Source organism: Triturus cristatus, chromosome 8, assembly GCF_964204655.1.
Source record: "Triturus cristatus chromosome 8, aTriCri1.1, whole genome shotgun sequence".
NCBI lineage: Eukaryota > Metazoa > Chordata > Amphibia > Caudata > Salamandridae > Triturus > Triturus cristatus.
In genome coordinates, this window is record NC_140591.1 from 462,205,999 (window position 1) to 462,227,205 (window position 21,207).

Here is a 21,207-nt window from a genome sequence, read left to right on the forward strand (position 1 = left end):
AGAGGGGGCGGACCAATATTGTGAAGGGCTCTGTACACCATGACCAGTGATTTAAACTCGATCCTTTTATTGACCGGGAGCCAATGAAGGTCCCTCAGTGCCAATGTTGTTGAGGAGTCACGTTGTCTCCCCAGGGCCAATTTGGCTGCGGCGGACTGTATTCTTTGCAATCCCTGTATAGTATACAGGGGGGCGCCCAGGTACAGTGAATTGCAATAGTCCAGCCTGCTTAGGATCACACTCTGAACTACCAGAGATCTGGTCTCATTAGGGAGAAGTGGGAGAATTTGACGGAGAGCTCTTAATAAGGCAATACAGGTACCTATGGTCTTGTTCACCTGGGATTGCAGCTGGAGATCTTTGTCCATCATAACCCCCAGGTTACGGACTGTTTTTACTGCCAATGTCGGGGCGTCTTCCGGTAGAAGCCGGAACTCACCCAGAGGATGTTTAGGTAGTCTAGCTGCACAGCAATGCAGTAACTCTGTTTTCCCGGCATTCAGCTGTAGTGAGTTGGCTCTCAGCCAGTCTGAGACTTTTCGCATGCATGCCTGGAAAGAAGTCATGGGCACAGCATGCTCTCCTTCCAAGGAGAACATTAGCTGAATGTCATCAGCATAGTTGACCACTTCAATCCCGTAAGATTTTATTAAAGGGATCAGGGGTCTCAGATAGGCATTAAAGAGTATGGGGCTGATAGCTGAGCCCTGGGGTACTCCATGGCGAACCGGAGTCCAGGAGGATACAAAAGGCGTCAGGGTCACTGCCTGTTGACGATCCGTCAAATATGACCGTAGCCATTCCAAGGCGCGACCTGTCACCCCCATATCTTCTAACCTTGCCAACAGCACTGAGTGATTAACCGTGTCGAATGCTGCCGACATGTCCAGCAGCACCAACATGGAGGAGCAGCCACTGTCGGCACGCATTCGAAGTTTGTCCAAAACGGTAATCAATGCAGTTTCCGTCCCGTGCCCAGGCCGGAAGCCAAACTGGTCCCTGTCCAAAATCAGATGTTCTTCCAAAAAATTTGACAGGGATTTGCTGACTAGTTTTTCCAAGATTTTGAAATGGCAAAAGGGCGGAAATTAGCATAGGGCGGAAATTAGCTGGCAGTGATGGATCAAGAGAGGGTTTTTTCAATAGTGGGGTGACCATTGCCTGCTTCCACCTGCTTGGTACAGTACCTTCGCTCAGGGATTGACAACAGATCTGCCACAAATCTGAGAATAGAACGGGTCCGAGCTCCTTCCAGATCTTATGAGGAAGGGGGTCCAAGGGTGAACCTGATGATATCTCCCGCGCTATCTCGTTGAAAGAATCCTCCGTAGGGGGGTTAAAATGGCTCAGTGCAGTGTCTCTCCTGGTATCTACACTAATCTGGGAGGGCTCTATATCGTTCTGATTGAACCCACCCACGATGTTGTTGACCTTCTCAACAAAAAATGTAGCAATTTCATTGCACAAGTTTTGTGATGGCTGGACAGTACTGGCCAGGCAACCCGGGTTACTAAGGTCTCTAACGATGTTAAAGAGTGCCCTAGTTCCGTTGGGTGCCTGCAGAATGGAGTTAGCATAGAATTTCGCCTTAGCTTTCCTAATAGCTGCCTTGTATTGGAGTTGTACAATTTTTTAGGCTATTCTATCTGCTTCCAGGTACTGTCTACGCCAGCTTCTTTCGGTCTGTCTGCGTACTAAGCGTAGCGCTTTTAACTCCTCGCTAAACCAGGGTGCTGATGGAGTACTACGCATTCTCAGTTTTTTTTCAGGTATGTGGCCTTCCAACACTATATTGATGGATTTACTATATCTAGTATAGTTTTCTTCCGGTGAGGCTTTTGGGTCAAACAGATTAGATCTTGGGAAGATGGAGGATGCTCCTCTCTTGGAAAGTTTAGCCCAGTCTCTTCCCCATCTAAAGTGGGCTTGTTTGTTCCCAGCCAATTTATCCTCTTGTGTACGTATCCTGAACTGTATTAGATAGTGGTCAGTCCAATTTAATGGGGCAATACTAATTACTTCAGTTTCAGAGGGTTTAGCGAATACTAGGTCAAGTGTGTGGCCTCCTACATGTGTAGGTTGTTGGACAAGCTGGTGGAGGCCACAGTTCTCGCAAGTGTGATTCTGGGCTTGTAAGTGATTTCCAGAGCTCCCCGTTTCCCAAAGATTAAAGTCTCCCAAGAGCAGCATTCTGGAGTGTGTGGAAGCCAAAGCAACAATAATGTCCAATAGCGCCTGATGGTTAGCGTCCATACCCGGGGGTCTATAGCAAACCATACCCGACAGCACTCTCCCCTTGGCCTCCTGTATAGAGAAGCCCATAATTTCATAACCTGTTATGGCTTCAATAGGTAGTATAACGCAATCCCACTGTTCCTTGAATATTAGCCCTACTCCTCTCCCTCTCCCTGTTGCACGAGGTTTCTGGAGGATCTTATATCCAGCGGGACATGCTAGCCCGAGTTCTACTGAGGAATTCACATGAATCCAGGTCTCAGTTAGGAACAGCAGGTCGAGGTCTAAATCATCCAGCAGGTTATAAATATCTTGATGTTTGATAAGAGACCTGCTGTTGATTAAACCACAAGACAATGCCTTTCGTTGTTCCTTCTGTGGCCTGTTACCTAGTTTAAGGAGGATATCTTTGGAGTAGCAGAGCCTGTCACCGCAATTCTGGTCAGCATTCCTGGCGCAAGGCGCGACCGAGGCGCGGACGGGCGCAGACGGGCTTGCCTCTGGCGCGCCACCGGCGCGCCCGCTGCGCGCTTGCGTCTCCTGCATTTAAATAGTGCAGGCCGCTAGAGCGCTAACCACAATGGCGTCCGGAAAGTGTCCCTGAGGTGAGGAATCTCGCAAATGGCGAGTGATTGGGCTTTTTATATTTTTATAGTGCGGGTGAGTGAACACAGAAAAGCACAGTTCCTATCCGATTGCCCCCAAGTTAAAAGGATAACTCAGCACAAACACCCTCAGATAAAACAATACAACGTACTTGAGCCTCTGCAGCAGAAGCGTTCTACAATCAAGGTTAAGTTAAAATATCGTCTCTATGGTGCTGCGCGCTTGCGTCTCCTGCATTTAAATAGTGCAGGCTGCTAGAGCGCTAACCACAATGGCGTCCGGAAAGTGTCCCTGAGGTGAGGAATCTCGCAAATGGCGAGTGATTGAGCTTTTTATATTTTTATAGTGCGGGTGAGTGAACACAGAAAAGCACAGTTCCTATCCGATTGCCCCCAAGTTAAAAGGATAACTCAGCACAAACACCCTCAGATAAAACAATACAACGTACTTGAGCCTCTGCAGCAGAAGCGTTCTACAATCAAGGTTAAGTTAAAATATCGTCTCTATGGTGCTGCGCGCTTGCGTCTCCTGCATTTAAATAGTGCAGGCTGCTAGAGCGCTAACCACAATGGCGTCCGGAAAGTGTCCCTGAGGTGAGGAATCTCGCAAATGGCGAGTGATTGAGCTTTTTATATTTTTATAGTGCGGGTGAGTGAACACAGAAAAGCACAGTTCCTATCCGATTGCCCCCAAGTTAAAAGGATAACTCAGCACAAACACCCTCAGATAAAACAATACAACGTACTTGAGCCTCTGCAGCAGAAGCGTTCTACAATCAAGGTTAAGTTAAAATATCGTCTCTTGTGGGCCCTGTAAGAGGGTATTTGTTGGGCTTTGAGTAAAGCGCCGCCTCGAAGTTCCCACCCGGGAGGAGCCACCTATCCATCCCGTAACTGGGATCGTCACCACAACAGTACGTACCCTGGTTAATGGCTGAGAGATGAGCTGCCCAGTAGTTTTTCCTAATGTTGAAGTGCTATGCCCCCATCGTACCAGCCAAGTGTCAGCTTATTGAGTGCGATACGTGGTGTTCCAGCCCACAACAAGTCCCTCTGAGTGGCCTCGATTTCTTTAAAGTACTTTTGCGGGCCTAGGTCCGGGTAGTTCTGGAGAGCGTAGAGGAAACCCGGCAGTGCCATCATCTTAAAAAGAGCCGCCCGTCCCAACAGGGACAACGGGAGCCTCTTCCAGATGGCGGTGTCCCTCTTGAACCTCTGCAAGGGTGGTAAGAGGTTCCTCTCATATCGAGCTGTCAGATCGGTGGTGATGAAAATACCTAGATACGTGAACCCCTCTGTGACTGTCTTGATCGGGCAGCAGCGTGGCATGGGCGGGGGGGTGCCATGCAGGACGTAGAGCACCGATTTTCCCCAGTAGATGCTCTAGCCGGAGTTTCTCCCGAAACTGGTGAAGATGTCCAGGGCTGCTCTCAGTGATTTACAGGGGGAGGCGAGATACAAGAGAATGTCGTCTGCATAGAGCGAGATCTGATCCTCCCACCCCTCTGCCCATTTGAGCCCCCTTAGGGAAAGGTCCTGTTGTATCCAGGCCGTGAGCGGCTCCAGGGAGAGAGCGAAAAGCAGGGGGGAGAGGGCGAGAGGGAGCAGCCTTGCCGCGTCCCCCTCTCCAGGGTGAACACCTCGGAGATCTTGTTGTTAACTACTTGAGCCAGCGGCTCCGTATAGAGGAGACGTATCCACCCAATAAAGTTAGGGCCGAAGCCCAACCGTTTGAGGACCGCCATCAGGTATGGCCATTCAAGCTTGTCGAAGGTCATTGCGGCATCCAACGAGACACGACCGCATCTTCCTGGATCGTGGGGCAGCGTCCCAGTACCCCATGGAGTCACCTCAAGTTAAGTGCGGTGCTGCGGTGCGGCATAAGGCCCGATTGATCTGGGTGGATCAGTTTAGTAATTATAGGCTTGATCCTATTTGCGAGCAGATTTGCGAGGATTTTGGGTTTGTCATTTAGTAGTGAGATCGGCCTATAAGAGGTACACGACTCTTGGGTTTCCCCTCTTTCGGGATAGCCACCAATGTGGCGATGCGCTGGTCTCTCGGCCGTTTCCCCAGAACTTTACTATCCTCGAACATACGCTTCAGGTATGGACCCAGGCTGTCTGGCTTGAGCTTGTACAGCTCAATCGGGATACCGTTGGGTCCTAGGGCTTTTCCCGGCCGGAGGTCGTTGATCGCCGTGGCCAGCTCCTCCACAGTGAGCGCACCCTCCAGGGCCTCTCGGTCTGCATCAGAGAGGGTAGGCATCCTGATGTCGGCCAAGAGCGCGGAGAAGTCCTCCTCCGTGAGCTCCGATCCCTTCTGGTACACTTTTTTGAAGTGTGCTGTGAATTCACAAACTATCTCTTGAGGTTCAGTGAGGAGAGCGCCTGAACTGTCCCTGAGCTCCGCCACTACTCTCTGCGCTTTCTGCTTCTTGTTCAACCAGGCTATCATTTTGCCCGCTTTGTCCCCTTGGTCGTATAGACACCTTTGATGTAGAGCCCCTGGGTCTCTATCCGCTTGCGCCACCTTTTTCAGATCAAGAAGGTCGTGCTCGGTGATAAGCATTTGCGTTTCCCGTTCCTTACGCTGCCCGACTATTGGTGAGAGGGCGTCCCCTCGTATTACGGACTTGAACGCTTCCCAGAGGCTGGTTGGGGATTCCACCATCCCTTCGTTTTCTTGGAAATACTGGCCAATCGAACGTGTTACCTTCGTTTTGGTCTCTGGGTTGTGGAGGAACCAGGGATTTATGGGCGCAATGCAGCCTACCTTCCGTTCCCCTATAGAGAGGTGGACCCATATGGGGTAATGGTTGGATATGCCACGTGCCAGGTGCTTGATCTCTTGAATGAGAGTGTCATGTTGTAAAGGCATAAGGATGTAGTCTATTCTGGAGAGGGTGTGGTGTGGTCCAGAAAAAAATGTGTACTGTTGGAGGTTTGGGTGTCGCATGTGCCATAGGTCTATTAGGTAGGTCTACTAGGCCGAAGGCTTCAAGGAGGTTAGAGAGCCACATGTGTCCTGTGGTGATGTCTCGGGCTGGGTGCCTATCAAGTCCCCCCGATATTACTGCGTTAAAGTCCCCGCCCAATATAAGTTGCCCTACAGGGAGGGAGGGAGAGGAGGAGCCTGCCTAGATCATGGTATGACGGGGTTTGGAGACCTGGTGGGATATAAACCGTCAACAAGTTGAGTGTGCGCCCCTCCCATCTCCCCGAGAGTACAGTAAAGCGTCCCAGTGGGTCTGTCTCTGTGTGGTCAATGACGAACGGAAAGGCGCGTCGCAACAGAATACCCACTCCCCAGGACCCCGTTGTGAAGCCAGCGTGTGTTGCCATTGTGTAACCCCATCTATTAAGTGCATGACAGTTGTTACCTACAAGATGCGTCTCCTGCAGTAGGACAACATCTGGGAGATGTCGTTTGACGAATTGGAATCTATACTCCTCTTGAGCGTGTCCCCTAGCCCGTTAACGTTACAGCTGAGGATCTTTAAACTTTTATCCCACCTCGTAGGCATCAGTGGAAGCAATTTGTTCACGTGTTCCATACAGCTCGCAACACTGTTCCATTACACAATTGCGTTTCCTGCATGACCAAATCAAACCCCCGCCCACCCCCAACAAACATTGCAAACAATTCTTAAGTAACATTGATGCTGCCAGCCCCCCACCCCACCACCCTGAGGCCCGTCTCCCTACAGTAAGTATTTTGTCAGGCTTATGCACCCAGATTAAGAGTGAATCCTCGCTGCCCCACATACCTCCCCCTGTCCTTAGCCTGATAGTCTTGCCTATGCCAATAAGGACGTCGGGCCAGTTCGTCAGTACATTTAGAGCAGTAAAAGTCATTAATAGTCCCTGGCCATCGTTATACCATGCTGGCCAGCTCTGGGCGTGCCGGGCACCCCGTTCACCTGGCCGGTGCCGCCCCAAGGACCCCAACCCCCCGGTATCGTAAGAAATGTTTATATGTTACATTGTAGGTTGTAGAGGTCTGTAAATGCCATCTCCGCAGTCCGTGTGGGCCATCTAGGGACCCTGTGCGGCCCTTGCACCGGGGCTACTTGACCTTGATCGCCAGGAACGCTGACTTCGCCTGTCGATATCTGATCTACCGCCTGATGAGCCCGGTGACCTGGCTCAAGTGTCTCTCCATTCGTCTCCTGTCGCAGTTGCCGATGCCTGCGCGGTGTCTCTGTCCAGCCAGTCTTGTGCCTCCGATGGTGTGGTGAAAAAGAGGGATTTTCCGTCGGCCATGATTTTAAGCTTCAAGGGGAAGAACATCATGTACTTGATTCCCCGTTGCCGGAGTGCCGCTTTCACCCCGTCGAAGAAGCGCTGCTCCCGTTGCACCTTGAGCATGAAGTCTGGAAAGAATCTAACTGTTGCATTTTCGTAGTGCAAGTCTCCCAGTTGTCTGGCGGCCTGCAGGATGGCGTCGCGGTCCCTGTAGTTGAGTATTTTCGCAACGATGGTCCTCGGTGGTGCTCCTGGTTTGGGCCTGGGAATTGGCGCACGGTGTGCCCTCTCAATGGTGAACATGGTTGAGAGCCACTTCGGTAAGGATCAAGTCTTCAAGGAAGAGGTCCATACTGGGCCCTTCGGAACCTTCCGGAACTCCTACCACCCTAATGTTGTTGCGGCGGGCCCTCCCTTCTTGGTCCTCGAGCTTCAGGGACACCTGACGGTGTTGATGGACCAGTTCATTGACCCTGTGCTCGAGCTTCTTGGAGGAGGCTTGGAGCTCCCGGATGTCTGTCACGTTGGTTCTGGATTTTTCTGACGTTTTGTTGAGATCCGCTCGTATGAGTTTTATTTCGATGGACATCTTATCTATGTTTGTCTCAAGAGTGGTCCCTAGGCCCTGAATGGCTGCCCTTATGGAAGCCAACGAGGGCTCAGTTGCTGCGGATTGGTCTCCTGTTGCCCCTTCATCTTGTGGGGCTGACTTCGGGACTGTATATTTGTCCAGTTTATTAGTTTGGGTAGGCGCGGTGCCTTTAGGCTTCATTGTCGCCGTCGTGCTTTATGGTCCGCTGCAATCGGGGGCTTTTTGGCTCCTCCGTGGGGCCCCGTGGCGGCGCCGTCCGAGACCAGTGCCCGTCTCTCGGTTGTCAAGCTACAGGACGAAGCAGGCGTGGTCGACAGGCCTTCCTTGCCTCTTCCCTGTGTCCTCCGGTCCTCAACCCCCAGGGGTTCTCTCGACATCCACCAGTGTTTGTATCCGTCTTCTCCAATGTGCGTGTGGGCCGCCACTCCACCAGGCAGGCCCTCCTCCCACTGTTTTGGGGCCTTAGTTGACCCACGGGCTGGCTCCAGGTGAATGCAGCAAGTGTCCCAACTTGGCCCCTTTCCACCAAAAATATATGAGGAGTTGGAGTTGTGTACGGCAATCCAGCTATTAATTCTAGGGGCGGACACCGCTCCCGGACTGCTCCGCTCTCAGCCTCGCATTCCTCATTGCTTCTATATGTGTCTTAGCTATCTTAGGCCGAAGTCCAGTCTTCGACGGCTCACTGTCTGCACTCCCCAGCGTTATCACCGTTCAGCCGGGAACCATCCCCCCCGCCTGCGTTCGGACGGGTGGGTTACTGGTTCGTGAGGGGTGGGCCCACTTAAACGGAAGTGTACAGAGGAGCGGCGGGTCGCCCAGGCGGGCCCCGTCACGGCCGGCACTCACCCGGTAGGATTCAGCCCCCCGGGCCTCGCCGAAGCACTAGCTCTACCTCTCCTAGCGTCTGCGTGAAATCCGCAGCCCACAGTGGGTCCCCCGCCGGGCGCCCGGAGTGGAGAAATGAGAGTTCTAGGTCCGGGGCCCACATCTCATCGCACTCTCTACGGTGGACCTTGGCGCCAGGTCGTTGTGTTGGCGGCAGGGGGAGTGTCTCCCGTCCGGCTCGTGGACTCACTGGGCCGCTGCCGAGGGCTCACGATGCGCTACAGGGTCGGAGGCTTCTCGCCGCCTCCGAATCGCAATGTCGGGTGCTGCGGCTCTCCTCCGCCACTCCCCACGGCGCTTGGGTGCAACCTGCTAGATTTTAGACGGATTTAAGGGGTTTTACAGGCTCAGCTCCAGCGGAGCTCTCTCCTAGGCGGCCATCTTCGTTGGCACCAAGCCACGCCCCCCATCCAGTATCCTTAATGTTATGTGCTGATGTGCTGCCAACAGGAAGTGGGAGGGGAGTACCCAGTCTCCGCAACCAAAAACGCCATTCTGTTTATTCAGATACACCACTACAGAACTGTTCTGATTCATCAATTGGGAGTCGTCGGGTAACCCCTGTGAAGAACTAGTTGACCCCCTCTATTCATTTTCCTCATCTGTATTGGTACCTCCCTCCTCATCTCTTCCATCCAAGTTCTCCCCTTCATCCTGTTCCTCATCACTGTCCTCTAATGTATCTAACGTACTTGATCACAATCAAGGACCCGTTCCACATGTTCATCCATGTGCACTCTCCGAAGTCTACACTCCTCAGTCACCACCCACTCCAACAGATCCACCCTCCATTTCACGATCGTCAGAGGCATAGGACTGGCCTAGTGTATGGCTACCCACCGGCAGGCCAGCAGCAGGCCCGACTGAGCAAATTTGTATTGCATCTTTTTCTCCTTTTAGGGAGGGGCAGTAGCTCCAACAGACAATATCTGATCGTAAGTTCCACTGCTACCCTTTTCACTTTATGCATTTCCTCACTCACTGCCCTCCAGTACGAGGTGAGTTTGTGAGCAATTCCATGCCACATGACAGAAGTCAGTGGGGGTGGCCCCGCATCGACTACATCCCGGTGACCTCGCCGGGTACACCCGGTGTAGTCGGGCCAGGGTCAGGTAGGCATGGTGGAAAAAATAAAAGTGCACTAATTTGAAACAAGCATTACTGGCTGACTCTCGTACTTGTGATCTCGTCCTGCGCCACTCTCTGTCCATTAGTGGAGACTCCAATTCCTGGTCCCACTCCTCCCGCCGTTCCCCAATCACCGTCCTCCGATCCGCCATCAGGGCTACGTTCAATCGCGATATAATACCTTTAAAGAACCTCGGGTCCAGGATCACTCCGAGTTCATGAGACTGCTCTGGTTCCTCCGGGAAGGTAGTACAAAAGGGGGTGGTGATGGACGGAGCATCAGAACCAATCAAACACTCACACAAAGTCAACAGATCTGGGTTTGATCCATCACCGTTCTTTAGCCCACTCTGCCACCCCAGTTCAGACACGGCCAAATGCAAATCAGTCTGACCCTGTGCCTCATGGGAACAGTCTAGCCCGAACTGCCAAGCCATGTCTTCCCTGGACCGGAAACAAGCTTCCTAGGACCGGTTTCTGGCATTTCAGCCGTCTTCAGCCAGGCTTGCTTGAATCCAGTGGCAAAGTGAGCAAGGGACTCACGTCTGAGCATACCCTGCCAACTTATGGCGAACAAAGCGGTACAAAAGGGGGTGGTGATGGACGGAGCATCAGAACCAATCAAACACTCACACCCAGTCAACAGATCTGGGTTTGTTCCATCACCGTTCTTTAGCCCACTCTGCCACCCCAGTTCAGACACGGCCATATGCAAATCAGTCTGACCCTGTGCCTCATGGGAATAGTCCAGCCCGAACTGCCAAGCCATGCCTTCCCTGGACCGGAAACAAGCTTCCTAGGACCGGTTTCTGGCATTTCAGCCGTCTTCAGCCAGGCTTGCTTGAATCCAGGGGCAAAGTGAGCAAGGGACTCACCTCTGAGCATACCCTGCCAACTTATGGCGAACAAAGCGGTACAAAAGGGGGTGGTGATGGACGGAGCATCAGAACCAATCAAACACTCACACCCAGTCAACAGATCTGGGTTTGATCCATCACCGTTCTTTAGCCCACTCTGCCACCCCAGTTCAGACACAGCCTCCGGGAAGGTAGGGCAGAACTCATGAACTGCATTTGAAATGCTTTCATACTGTAAATACTCTAGCTCATCGATCCGGTAATGCGTTCCCATATCCCCCAGAGTCATAGAAGACGTTTAAGTACAGATCTCTCGCCGTCTGACAGCCCCTATTATCCAACCCTCGACATTCATAAACTCCCGCAAGTGCAAAAAATGGTGCAACCACCAAAACAGTAAAAGCGGGGCATACGGCGCTCTCTTAATAACTTTCCTAAATGCCAGGTCCTATGCCCGGGCCACTGTAGTAACGCATAAAGGAGCGTCTGACGGCAGCCCCCTGTCACACATCAATATCTGGGGGAGTCGTGCAGTCTCAACGAATCCTGATATCAAACTCTTTTCCCGGTTAGGGTCATCATCACACCACATCGCTGCATACTGTAAGAGGCCCGCCAAATAATACAGCTGCAGATTGAGATCCAGCTTGAGTATTTCAAGTCGCACTCTGCATCTCTTGCCTGCCCATACCAAGTCCACTAATGCCGATCTATACGATGAAACATCCCCTGGGGCAGTATACAAAATGAGTTTTGCATCGAGTAGATACAACAGTGCAAGAGAACCCTCGTACTCGGGGCCAACCTGCCCATTATTGACAGAGGGATCGTGGTCCAGAACCGAATTGAGCGCTCAAGCCCATGCAAAAGTCTCCCCATATTCAGTGCATATTGGAGATGACTATCATGCGTGATCTAGAGCCCAAGATAATGGAAACTGTGTTTCTCAAGTCAGACCCGCATTTGGAAGTTCTGCCCCTTCTCTTCCCACCAAGGCAGCTAGGGGGGTAGAGTACAGTTTTGTGGCGATTAACACGGAGCCCCAATGCCTCACCAAAATGTTCTAGCAACCGCAGGAGGAGGGAGACCAATTGCTCCAGTTCCTTCACATACACTGTCATCCACGTACAGTGACACAGCATACTGACCATTCCCGACCTCTATACTCCAGGCCTGCAACTAAGATAGATCGCGAGTGGTTCCATTACCAGAGCAAACAAAAGTGTTGGCAGCGCTGTCGGGTACCCCTCTCAATATCAAAAGCCTCAGACACCTCGGTTCCCATACTCACTCTCGCTGTGGGTAATTTATAAGGTAGCTGAACCCACATTAGAAATCCGATTCCCAACCCCATTCGAGTCAGGACTTCCCCCAGGTATGGCCAGGACAGAGTGTCAAAGGTCTTCTTTATGTCCAGAGACACCAAGGTGGCTCCAAATACAGTGCCTTTTGTCTCATGCACTACGTATGACAGCCTCCTGAGGTTCATGTGCGATTCCCGTCCTGACACGAAACCACACTGATTCTTCCTCACCAAATGTGTAATAACTCGCCCCAATCGAAGAGCTAAAACCTTTGCAAGGAACTTTATGTCCACATTCAGCATGGACAGGGCCCTATATGACCCCGGATCCACAGGGTCTTTGCCTGGCTTTGTAAGCATAAGGATTTCTGCTTCCCTCATATGTGGTGGTAGCTCTCCCAGTTCGCGAGCTTCCAAGAGTGTTTCCAACAGCACTGGGAGTAGGGTGGCAGCATGCACCTGATAATCCTCAACCAGCAGCCCGTCGGGCCCCGGGCACTTCCCTCTAGTCATATTACAAAGCGCCTCTTTCAATTCCTCCAGAGTTATAGCCTCACCCAAATCCTCTGCCTGTGCCGTTGTCAATCGAGGGAGGGTCATCTACCCTAAGAATCCAGCAACCACCACAGGGTCCACCCTCGGCAGTGCAGTATAGATCCTGGCAAGATGAGCGTATAATAGCCGTGTGATAGCAAACTGACCCATGATCAATGCATCATTTGGTGCCTGGAGAGCAAACATTAATGGAGGAGGCCGTTCCCTCTTGAGTAGCCATGCCAACATATGACCCGACTGGTCCACCTCTCTATGTAGGCGTTGCCAATTGTCTTTCCGTGCATGGCAGTCTAGTCTGCCACTGCTCTATGTGCTGCTCTAGGCGCTGCCTTGTTACCCTCTCGTCCTTGTGCCCATCGCTGCAGTTCCACTAGCTGTGTCTCCTTCCCCAGTTACCGTTCCAGTTTTTTCCTGATACTGTATGTTTTGCTTAAACTCGCCCCTCTGATGGCCACCTTCAATGTCCCCCATTCCACAGCACGTGCACTTGCTGTACCCCAATTAGAGTAAATGAAAAAGCCCTGGAGTACTTCCTTCATATCTGCGGCGGTATGGATTTCCCTATATAAAGATCCTCCACAAAGGTATAGCGGGCATTTTCCTCACACACCGCATTCCAAGAGTAAAGGAGCGTGGTCGGAAAGAAACCTCACCTGATAAGAGATTTTCACAATGTCAAGAACTCCCTCACCCACAAGGAGGAACCTGTTGGGTCTGCTATGAGTGCCATATGTGGGGGAATAACAAGAATACTCCTGCATCATGCGGTGCTATTCCGTTCCATATATCCACCATTTCAAGCCTGTGCATAACCTCCCGCAGATCAGCCACCAGACGCTGCTTTATACCCAACCGTGCCCGTGGCTGTCCAGCTGTCTATCTAACACACAGTTAAAATCCCACATCCAAACAATTTGGAGTCCAGCATATGGTAGCAACATGGTTTCCAGCGTGCTAAAGAAATCCCCGTCGCCAATGGTGGGAGCTCAAATATGGACTGTGGAGTGAGCCTTTTTAATGGCAGTCCTGCATGGCATGGGGTTTGAACCAATTTCTATGCGTGGATTCAATTACTGTACACTGAACCTTCTATATGTATCAGAGTGGGGGGTGAACTCTCTGAAACCTGGCCAGTGGGATGGGGCACTCGCCAGGTCTGCCCTCTCTCTCCCCTTTTGTTTGTTTTAGTGATTGAGCATCTTGCCCTTTTATTGTGTGCAGAGCTGGAATCCTGGGGGATCAAGGTGGAGAATACTACCCACATCGTTTCGCTGTATGCAGATAATGCATTGGTATATGTGCGCACATGCCTGGGTAATCTGTTCCAATCCTGATGCATTTATTAAATACCTTTGGTGGGGTCTCTGGTCTTAGGCGCAATATCTGTAAGTCACTATTGTTTTCTTTGGGTGGTCTGGTTGGAAGACAAAGGGACCAGCTCCCGGACATCAGTCTCCGTTGGGAATTGTATGGGGTTTGTTATTTGGGGATCTAGATTACACATACTGAGACCCAGCATCAATGCAGGAATGTGAATAGGGTGCTGACGGGTTTGGAGAACTCCATTCAATTCGGGAATAGGCTTCCTCTTTCGGTGATGGGCAGGGCAGCCGTAGCTAAAATGCTTTTCTCCCCTGTTGTCTGTACCTTGTGCAGAACTCTCTGTTCCCGCTGAGAGATTGTTTTTTGTAGGCTGGATAGCCTGCTGGTGACTTTCCTTTGGGCGGGTAAGCGCAGAAGGGTGGCGCTTGCAACACTGAAGAAGGATTTGGAGGATGGGGGGTTGGCAGTCCCAGATGTGCAGTTCTACTACACAACTCATCTGTAGCATGTAGCTAAATGGTTTACAGAATCAGATAACTGACAGAAATGGCTCCTGGGGCCTGAATTTAGAGGAAACATTCTACCCCAGTTGTTGATGCGAGGGGTCAAGTCGGAGATTACGGTACCGTATCTTATTAAGCACACGGCGGAAATATGGAAGAGGTCGGTCCAAGAAGTAATTCGTAGATTCCCCTTTAGTAGAGAGTTAAAATTGTGGGATCTGGCTCTGTTCAGAAATATTGACACAACCATGTCTATGGAGCAGTGGCGGGGAATATTTACCCAGGGGTTACCTTAAGCTCTTTCCAGGATGCACAAGACATTTTTGAGATAGTACCAGCCCAGTTTTTGCACTATGCAAAATTAGAGAGTAGCGAAGGAACTCTGGACAGATTTTCCTGCAGCGCCCCAGCACTCTGGTATCCTGGACGGCCTTATTGGCTGGGGAGAGGGACGCCACTTAATTACCTACTTTTACAAAGCCCTCAGGAGTGACTTGCAACCTTGGCAATTTCCTGTGCGTGGGTCCTGGGAGACAGATTTGGGTACACCCATCTCAGATTCAGATTGGGGGAGTGCGTTAGGCCTTGTACGTACCGTGTCCTGTAACAACAGGTTTAAGCTCCTGCATTTTCAGATCCTGCATAGTACTATGTCACCCCTTGTAGTATAAGGGGTGACATAGTACTATGCAGGATCTGAAAATAGCCTCAACAAAATACACCCCACTAGAGCAGCTATATGTGCGGTATACAGGGAGGTCGGGCCACCTTCATACATTTAGCATGGGATAGCGCACAGGTTTGGGATTATTGTCAAAGAGTGGTGCAACGGGTAGAGCAGGTCTCCGGGGTCTGTGTTCCACGAACACTGCTCGCCTGTTTATTGGGAGTGGTGGTCGACCAAAGGGATGCAGGATCCCTTATAAACCTGGCCTAGTTGGCCTTATTATTGGAAAAGAGACGAGTGGCCATTGAGTGGATGGATACAAGGTCCCGCTACTGACGTCTTGGTTGAGAGACCTGTTGGAAAGAGGGTGGGAGAGGCACAACATAGGAGATTGTCACGCACGGATGAGGGGGCTGCTGAGGCCATTATGCTATGGGCCCAATTGCTGGGCATGTGTCAAGACGATGACAATGTATCCTCCGAGAGTAGCTCTGAGGTGGCGGGTTAATTAGAATATAGAACTGCTGTGTACGTATATTTTCTGTTGACCAAGTATGTAATGGGATTTCCTTGTTTAATGATCAGCTCGTTGACTTGGTTTTCAGTATTCAAGGCTTAGGGCGTTGTGGAATGGGTGGATGATCCTATCTGAGGACCTGGGATGCTTCTTGATTGTCCCTACCTCTGTCATGTGATTGATTTCAGATTATGTATGGAACTGTCCACATGCACTGTGTGTTTTGTTGTGTGCTTAAAAAAAACAATAAAATACCGTTAAAAAAAAGTTATGGAGAAAGCCATCAATACCCAAATCTCAGACCACCTAGAACTCCATCAACTCCTAGACCGCTCTCAATCAGGCTTTTGCATCAACCACAGCACAGAGAAGCCCTCATTGTGGCCATCAATGACAGCAGAAGCATCCTCAACCAAGGAGAAACTGCCCTACTCATCCTTCTCGACCTCTCTGCGGTGTTAGATATGGTCTCCCACAAGTCATCAGAAAGCTTCAGCTCTTGGGCATCTGCGGACCGGCCCTCAAGTGGATATCCTCCTTACTCACAGACAGAACTCAACGAGTTAGACTCCCCCCCCCCCCCCTACACCTCAGAACCCAAGAAACCCTCAAGGATTATCGCTCCGCTAAACACTCTTCAACGTGTACATGACGCCCCTAGCGGACATCGTCACGCCATCAACATAGTATCCTATGCCGATACCACACAGTTCATCCTCTCCCTTACCGACTCAACCAGCACCTCCAAAACCAATTTCACCAACTGCATGAGCAACAATGCTGCTTGTATGAAAACACCTGCCTCCAGCTCAACACAGACAAAACTGAAGTCCTAATCTTCTGCAACAACCACTCCCCCGGAATGCCCCTTGGTGGCCCTCCAAACTTGGACCAGCCACCCACCCACCCCTGCGGACCATGCCAAGAATTTTAGGATCATCCTGGACACCATCCTCCCCATGAGCAGACAGATCAAACCCATCTCCTCATAATGCTTCTTCATCCTGCAAATGCTATGCAAGATTTTCAAGTTGATCCCCCTGAACACCAGACGAACAGTCACCCAGTCTCTTATCACAAGTCGACTTGATTACAGGAATGCCGTCTACACAGAATCCCAGTCCATATTGTACGCCGACTTCAAACCACTCAGAACGCCACCGCCAGTCTCATCCTGCACAAACTGCAAAATAACCAAATCTCTCCACACCTCAACAATCTCCACTGTCTCCCAGTCCAGGAAAGATGTACATTCAAGCTGCTCACCCATGCCAACAAAGCTCTCCACAACACCTGTCCAGCCTACCTCAACCACCGTCTCAATTTCTACCAACCCACCAGATAGCTTCAGTCTACGTCCCAGGCAAGAGCATACCTGCCTCGAATAAAGATGCCCAGAAACGGAGGATGCGCCTTCTCATATCTCGCACCCAAGACCTGGAACTACCTCCTGAAACACCTCAGAACCTCCCCCTCCCTCATGAACATCAAGGCATGGCTCTTCCAGATGAAACGGGCATGATCTCCTCCTCCCCCTAAGGCCTGCCCTACTTGGCGCCTGAATACCCTCACGTGTGATTAGCCACGTTCTACAAATTCACATAACATAGCATACTCAGGAGCAGTTACATAGCTGTATTAGAATGAATTGCAGATAGATTTATATTGTATTTTAACTTGATTGGAAACCAGTGTAAGGCTCATTTGACTTTTGACACATGTTAGTTTTTGTGTGGCCCCAAGAAGGGGTAAATGCCTGTTTCTTCTTTTTGCAGTTGGGTTTGTTATCATTAGTGATACCAAAGTAGAAGGCCTTCCCATGGTTAAAATGATTACTAACCATAGCTCCTCTGAGTATTGCGGTCAGATATTGAGACATCAGATCAGATGCCTCTCTGGAGCATGAAGAGGAACGCAATATTTTTTTAAATCATTCAGGCACCACTGGATACGGTGAGTTTTCATGAAGATGAGAGTACAGCTCAGAAGACCCAGACAAAGCTAACTGCCAGTCTTCAGGCCCAGTCCAAAAAGGCACATTCCATATGATGCATCTCTATTCTATGTAAAAGAAGACACACACACAGAAAGTAACACTCTCCATTCCGCAGAGACTTGTGGAAGAGAACAATAATAATATAATGGTGTTATATTCCCTAGTTAGGCCTATGTAGTGAAGCAGCTCATCTCTTACACTGTCCTCACAAATAACATTTCCAACTGCGACCTTTGGCACACATTTGCATGCAGGACAATGTTGGATTTGTTTCTACGAATCTAAACTACTTTTTAAATCTTGCTTCGCACAACATTATCATAACGTCCTGAACATCATGTACAGGGTCTCGTTTCACATCACGTACAAATGTCATTACTATCTTAACCCCTTGGGTGCGGGTTTATTTCCCGCGCTGTGCGGGAGAAATAAACGGTGGGCGGGATTACGACGGCTCCCGGCCGTCATGCGCACACGCCCACCATGATGCATGACGGCCGGGAGCCGTCGTGCGCATACAAGGGGTTAATCCACGGGGCGACAAGGCTGTATATATATATATACATAACATCACTAATCTGTGGGTACATCGCAAGGCTGCTTTCTATTATAAAAGATGAGCATCCCGATAGATTAGCAGAGGAGGTACTTCCACTGAAGGTCCTTGCATGCTGAGAAATCACCATGCAGCGGTCTGATATCTCGGGAAGAGTGTCCAGTTCATGACCAAGACTTTGTCCTTCACTTTATCCCATCAGGTAATGGGGTTGGATCATCCCTTGGTGGGATTCTTGGCTCTACACCTACACACACTCTAGGTACACTTGGAATAGGATTCGACTAGTAGGAGTATGATAGATTACTGTCATGTTTATATGCCTGCATATATACAATTGTTTAGCACCATGGTAGAACTCTACCTACTATTTTCGCTCTTGGTGCTTGTGATCGCGTTTATCTGCTTCTGTCTTCTAATCATTGCAGCACACATATTTCATGCAAGAATAACGTTGGTTCAGTAAATATTATTGAAAATGTCCCACTGTGTATTCTAGTTATATTTCTCTGGGAATAAGTGAACATGAGTGACTGAGCGAAAGGTTCTGTACTGTTTCCACGATCCCTGAGAAGTCAGGGTTGTCATGTTCAGTGGTTGCCAGAAACCATTTGCTCCCTGTAGGTTAGTGGGACTTACGGTGGCACTGTGAGCTAGCTGGTCTATAGGCCATTTTATCCTGCGGGGGTGTCCGGAATCAGTCTAGACACCAAGCCCTTAGTTTATATTGTCCGAACAATGCGCAGAGCCTACAGATTGGTAGGAACTACACGACAATGGGTTTCTCCTGTATAGAACAATTCTTCTTCCCTAAGATATTACATACAAACCCCAAATAAGCCAATTTAAATGAGCAATGATAAATGATAATTATAATAAAAGTTGCACATATACAAGTCTAGTTAAAATATTGTATGTTAGCATACTCACACATGCATGCTGAATGTTTCCTGCATTGTTCAGAACAGTTCAAACCATCATAAGCCCTCCCACTTCTATCAGCAGAATCCTTTTCCTCCCAATCCCACCTACGATGAAACAGTGTTCCGATGTTCAACTTTTCCTCATAATCAGGCCCAAAAGTGAACCAGCTGCTTATGTGTTATTCCCACCGAAAGTGAGGAATATTGGGGAAAAGTGAAACAGTTGCATTATCCTGTGATTTTGCTCGTCATAGTCAAACAACATTAGAAGTCTTTAATGTACAAATAAGAGAGGAAAACCCAAATTATGCTCAAGGAAAGCAACACAAAATGCAAGCACATAGGTTTGCTGGAAACCAGACATTGTCATATGAAGGAAATTGGATAAACTGACGGGATAACCACCAACATTTCGAATCGTTTGTCTAATGTATTGGCTAAGTGATGTTAATAATGCTGAAGCATATCTAGTTTTCAAAGAGAGGATTGCAGTGTATTTTCTACACCTTCTTTAAATTTAATTTGTTTCTTGCCTGATTTTCAGATCAGTGTGCGCATGCCTACAGCTTACCGCAAAAGCCTCCGGACTCCTTTCTCATAGATCACGTAAAAAAAACCCACTGGGTTATCACTACAAGAGGTTGCACACAAGTGTCCCCACAGGGTAAGTATGTAGGTTTATTTGTGCCACTATCTTTCCAACTGTTTGTAATGCACATTATAACATTTGTATTTGTATACTTTACATTGTTAGCGGTAGTGGATAATAGCCTTATAGTTCAAATACGGTATGTAAAAAAGTGACACACTTCTGCTTGAACATAAAAAGGCTTGTTATCTCACCAGTAAAGAACTGTCGGGAGCATCCTCAATGGATGGTTAGTACTGACTCTGTTAATAAGGCTTATGTTGTATGCATTGACTACTATTGTTTGCCTGCACTGTACCCCACCTTGTACGAAAACGCACATCAGAAGTATTGGGCCCCCTTCCACTCTTCCATCCACTGTCCAAAATGTAGTATTTTAAGTAGACTTTAATATTTCTGTCGAATGCCAGATTTCCAGTTCCTGTTTCTAGTCTCATAGGGTACTTAGCACATTTGGCATGTCTCCTTTTAATCGTATGTAATGTTGTATTGTTTTTTAATGTATACATTTTTAACCATAAAACTGCAGTGGTTATGAACAAAAGTACTTTTATCACCCATTGTTGAACACATTTTTTGTAAGGCACGACAAGCAATAGAATTAAAGTTTCCTAGCTATCATCAAGAAAAGTTTCTCTTCTTCCTGGTTGGTACTCATTCCACTGTTGCTGCTACTTGGCAGAAGTGCCAAATGTCCTTGACAATGCCGTCAAGAACGTTGATCTTGTTCCTCTTAAGTGGTGTACGTGGGAAACATCCTTTAAAACTAAGCCAGAATCACGCTGTGCCTTTACAGCGCCGGCAATAGAACAAATGCGTAGTTGCCACACATTCGTTTAGCGCGCAAGTCGTAACAACGACTTGCTTTAGGGGGGGTTGCTCTGGTGGAGTGGTGTTGAATTTTAGGTCCAACACCTTCCCTACTGTTGCGCAGACTGGAGGTGGAATAGTAAATGATACTATTTCAAAGTCAAGCGCTCCCCTAAAGCAAGTCGTTGTAACGACTTGTATGCTAAAAGAATGCGTTGTAACCATGTGTTCGTTTTAATGCCGGCGTTGTGAAGGCATGTGTGCTAAACGCATGCCAGATTCCGTCATACATTCAGTGTATGTACCTGCCCATGTAGATGTTGTCTATCTTCAGAAGGACGCAGCATTCCTCTTTGTACCTGGCCCAGCACTTGTCTGACAGTGAGCCAGCTAGGGTCTCCAGGCAGTTGGTGAGTTACCTCAATTCTTCTACTGATTGCCTGTAGTTAACTCTCCACATCTGGCACCTCAGCCCAATCTGCTGGCATCCAATTTGATGACTATAACCAGGGAGGTCACTCTTCCTTTGGATGCCACCAAGTAGTATTACCTCTCTGGCTCCGTCGGATAAGCGACACAACTCTGAATATGTCATGCTTTTCCTGACGTGCTGCTTTTAGCCATTGTAGGACCCCATAGTGGAGAGGGGCCCAGAAAGATGGCCTATGTAGAGGAGACCACTAACTTATCAACCTGACCAGCTAGTAGAGAGAGATCTTAGTCTTCAATAGCTCTCTCCTCAGTTCTTGTGTGATCTGGGATATTGTTTTTAACATCTGCCTGAGCACTGCCTGGTTGGAGGAAAGAATAGGTAAAATGTACTGGGATATCCAACAGTGTAATTCGCAATTCA

The 21,207-nt window shown here is 49.3% G+C and overlaps 1 protein-coding gene across 11 annotated transcripts in view; it reads left to right on the forward strand.

Annotated features, from left to right (window-relative positions):
• The window catches only part of SETDB2 (SET domain bifurcated histone lysine methyltransferase 2), a 617,221-nt gene that overhangs the window by 291,355 nt on the left and 304,659 nt on the right, over positions 1-21,207 (forward strand). For all 11 annotated transcript variants that reach the window (XM_085621901.1, XM_085621902.1, XM_085621904.1 and 8 more), the window contains one exon: positions 19,440-19,559. In XM_085621901.1, the coding sequence (XP_085478027.1) occupies positions 19,440-19,559 (120 nt within the window). The remainder of the gene's footprint in view (positions 1-19,439; positions 19,560-21,207) is intronic.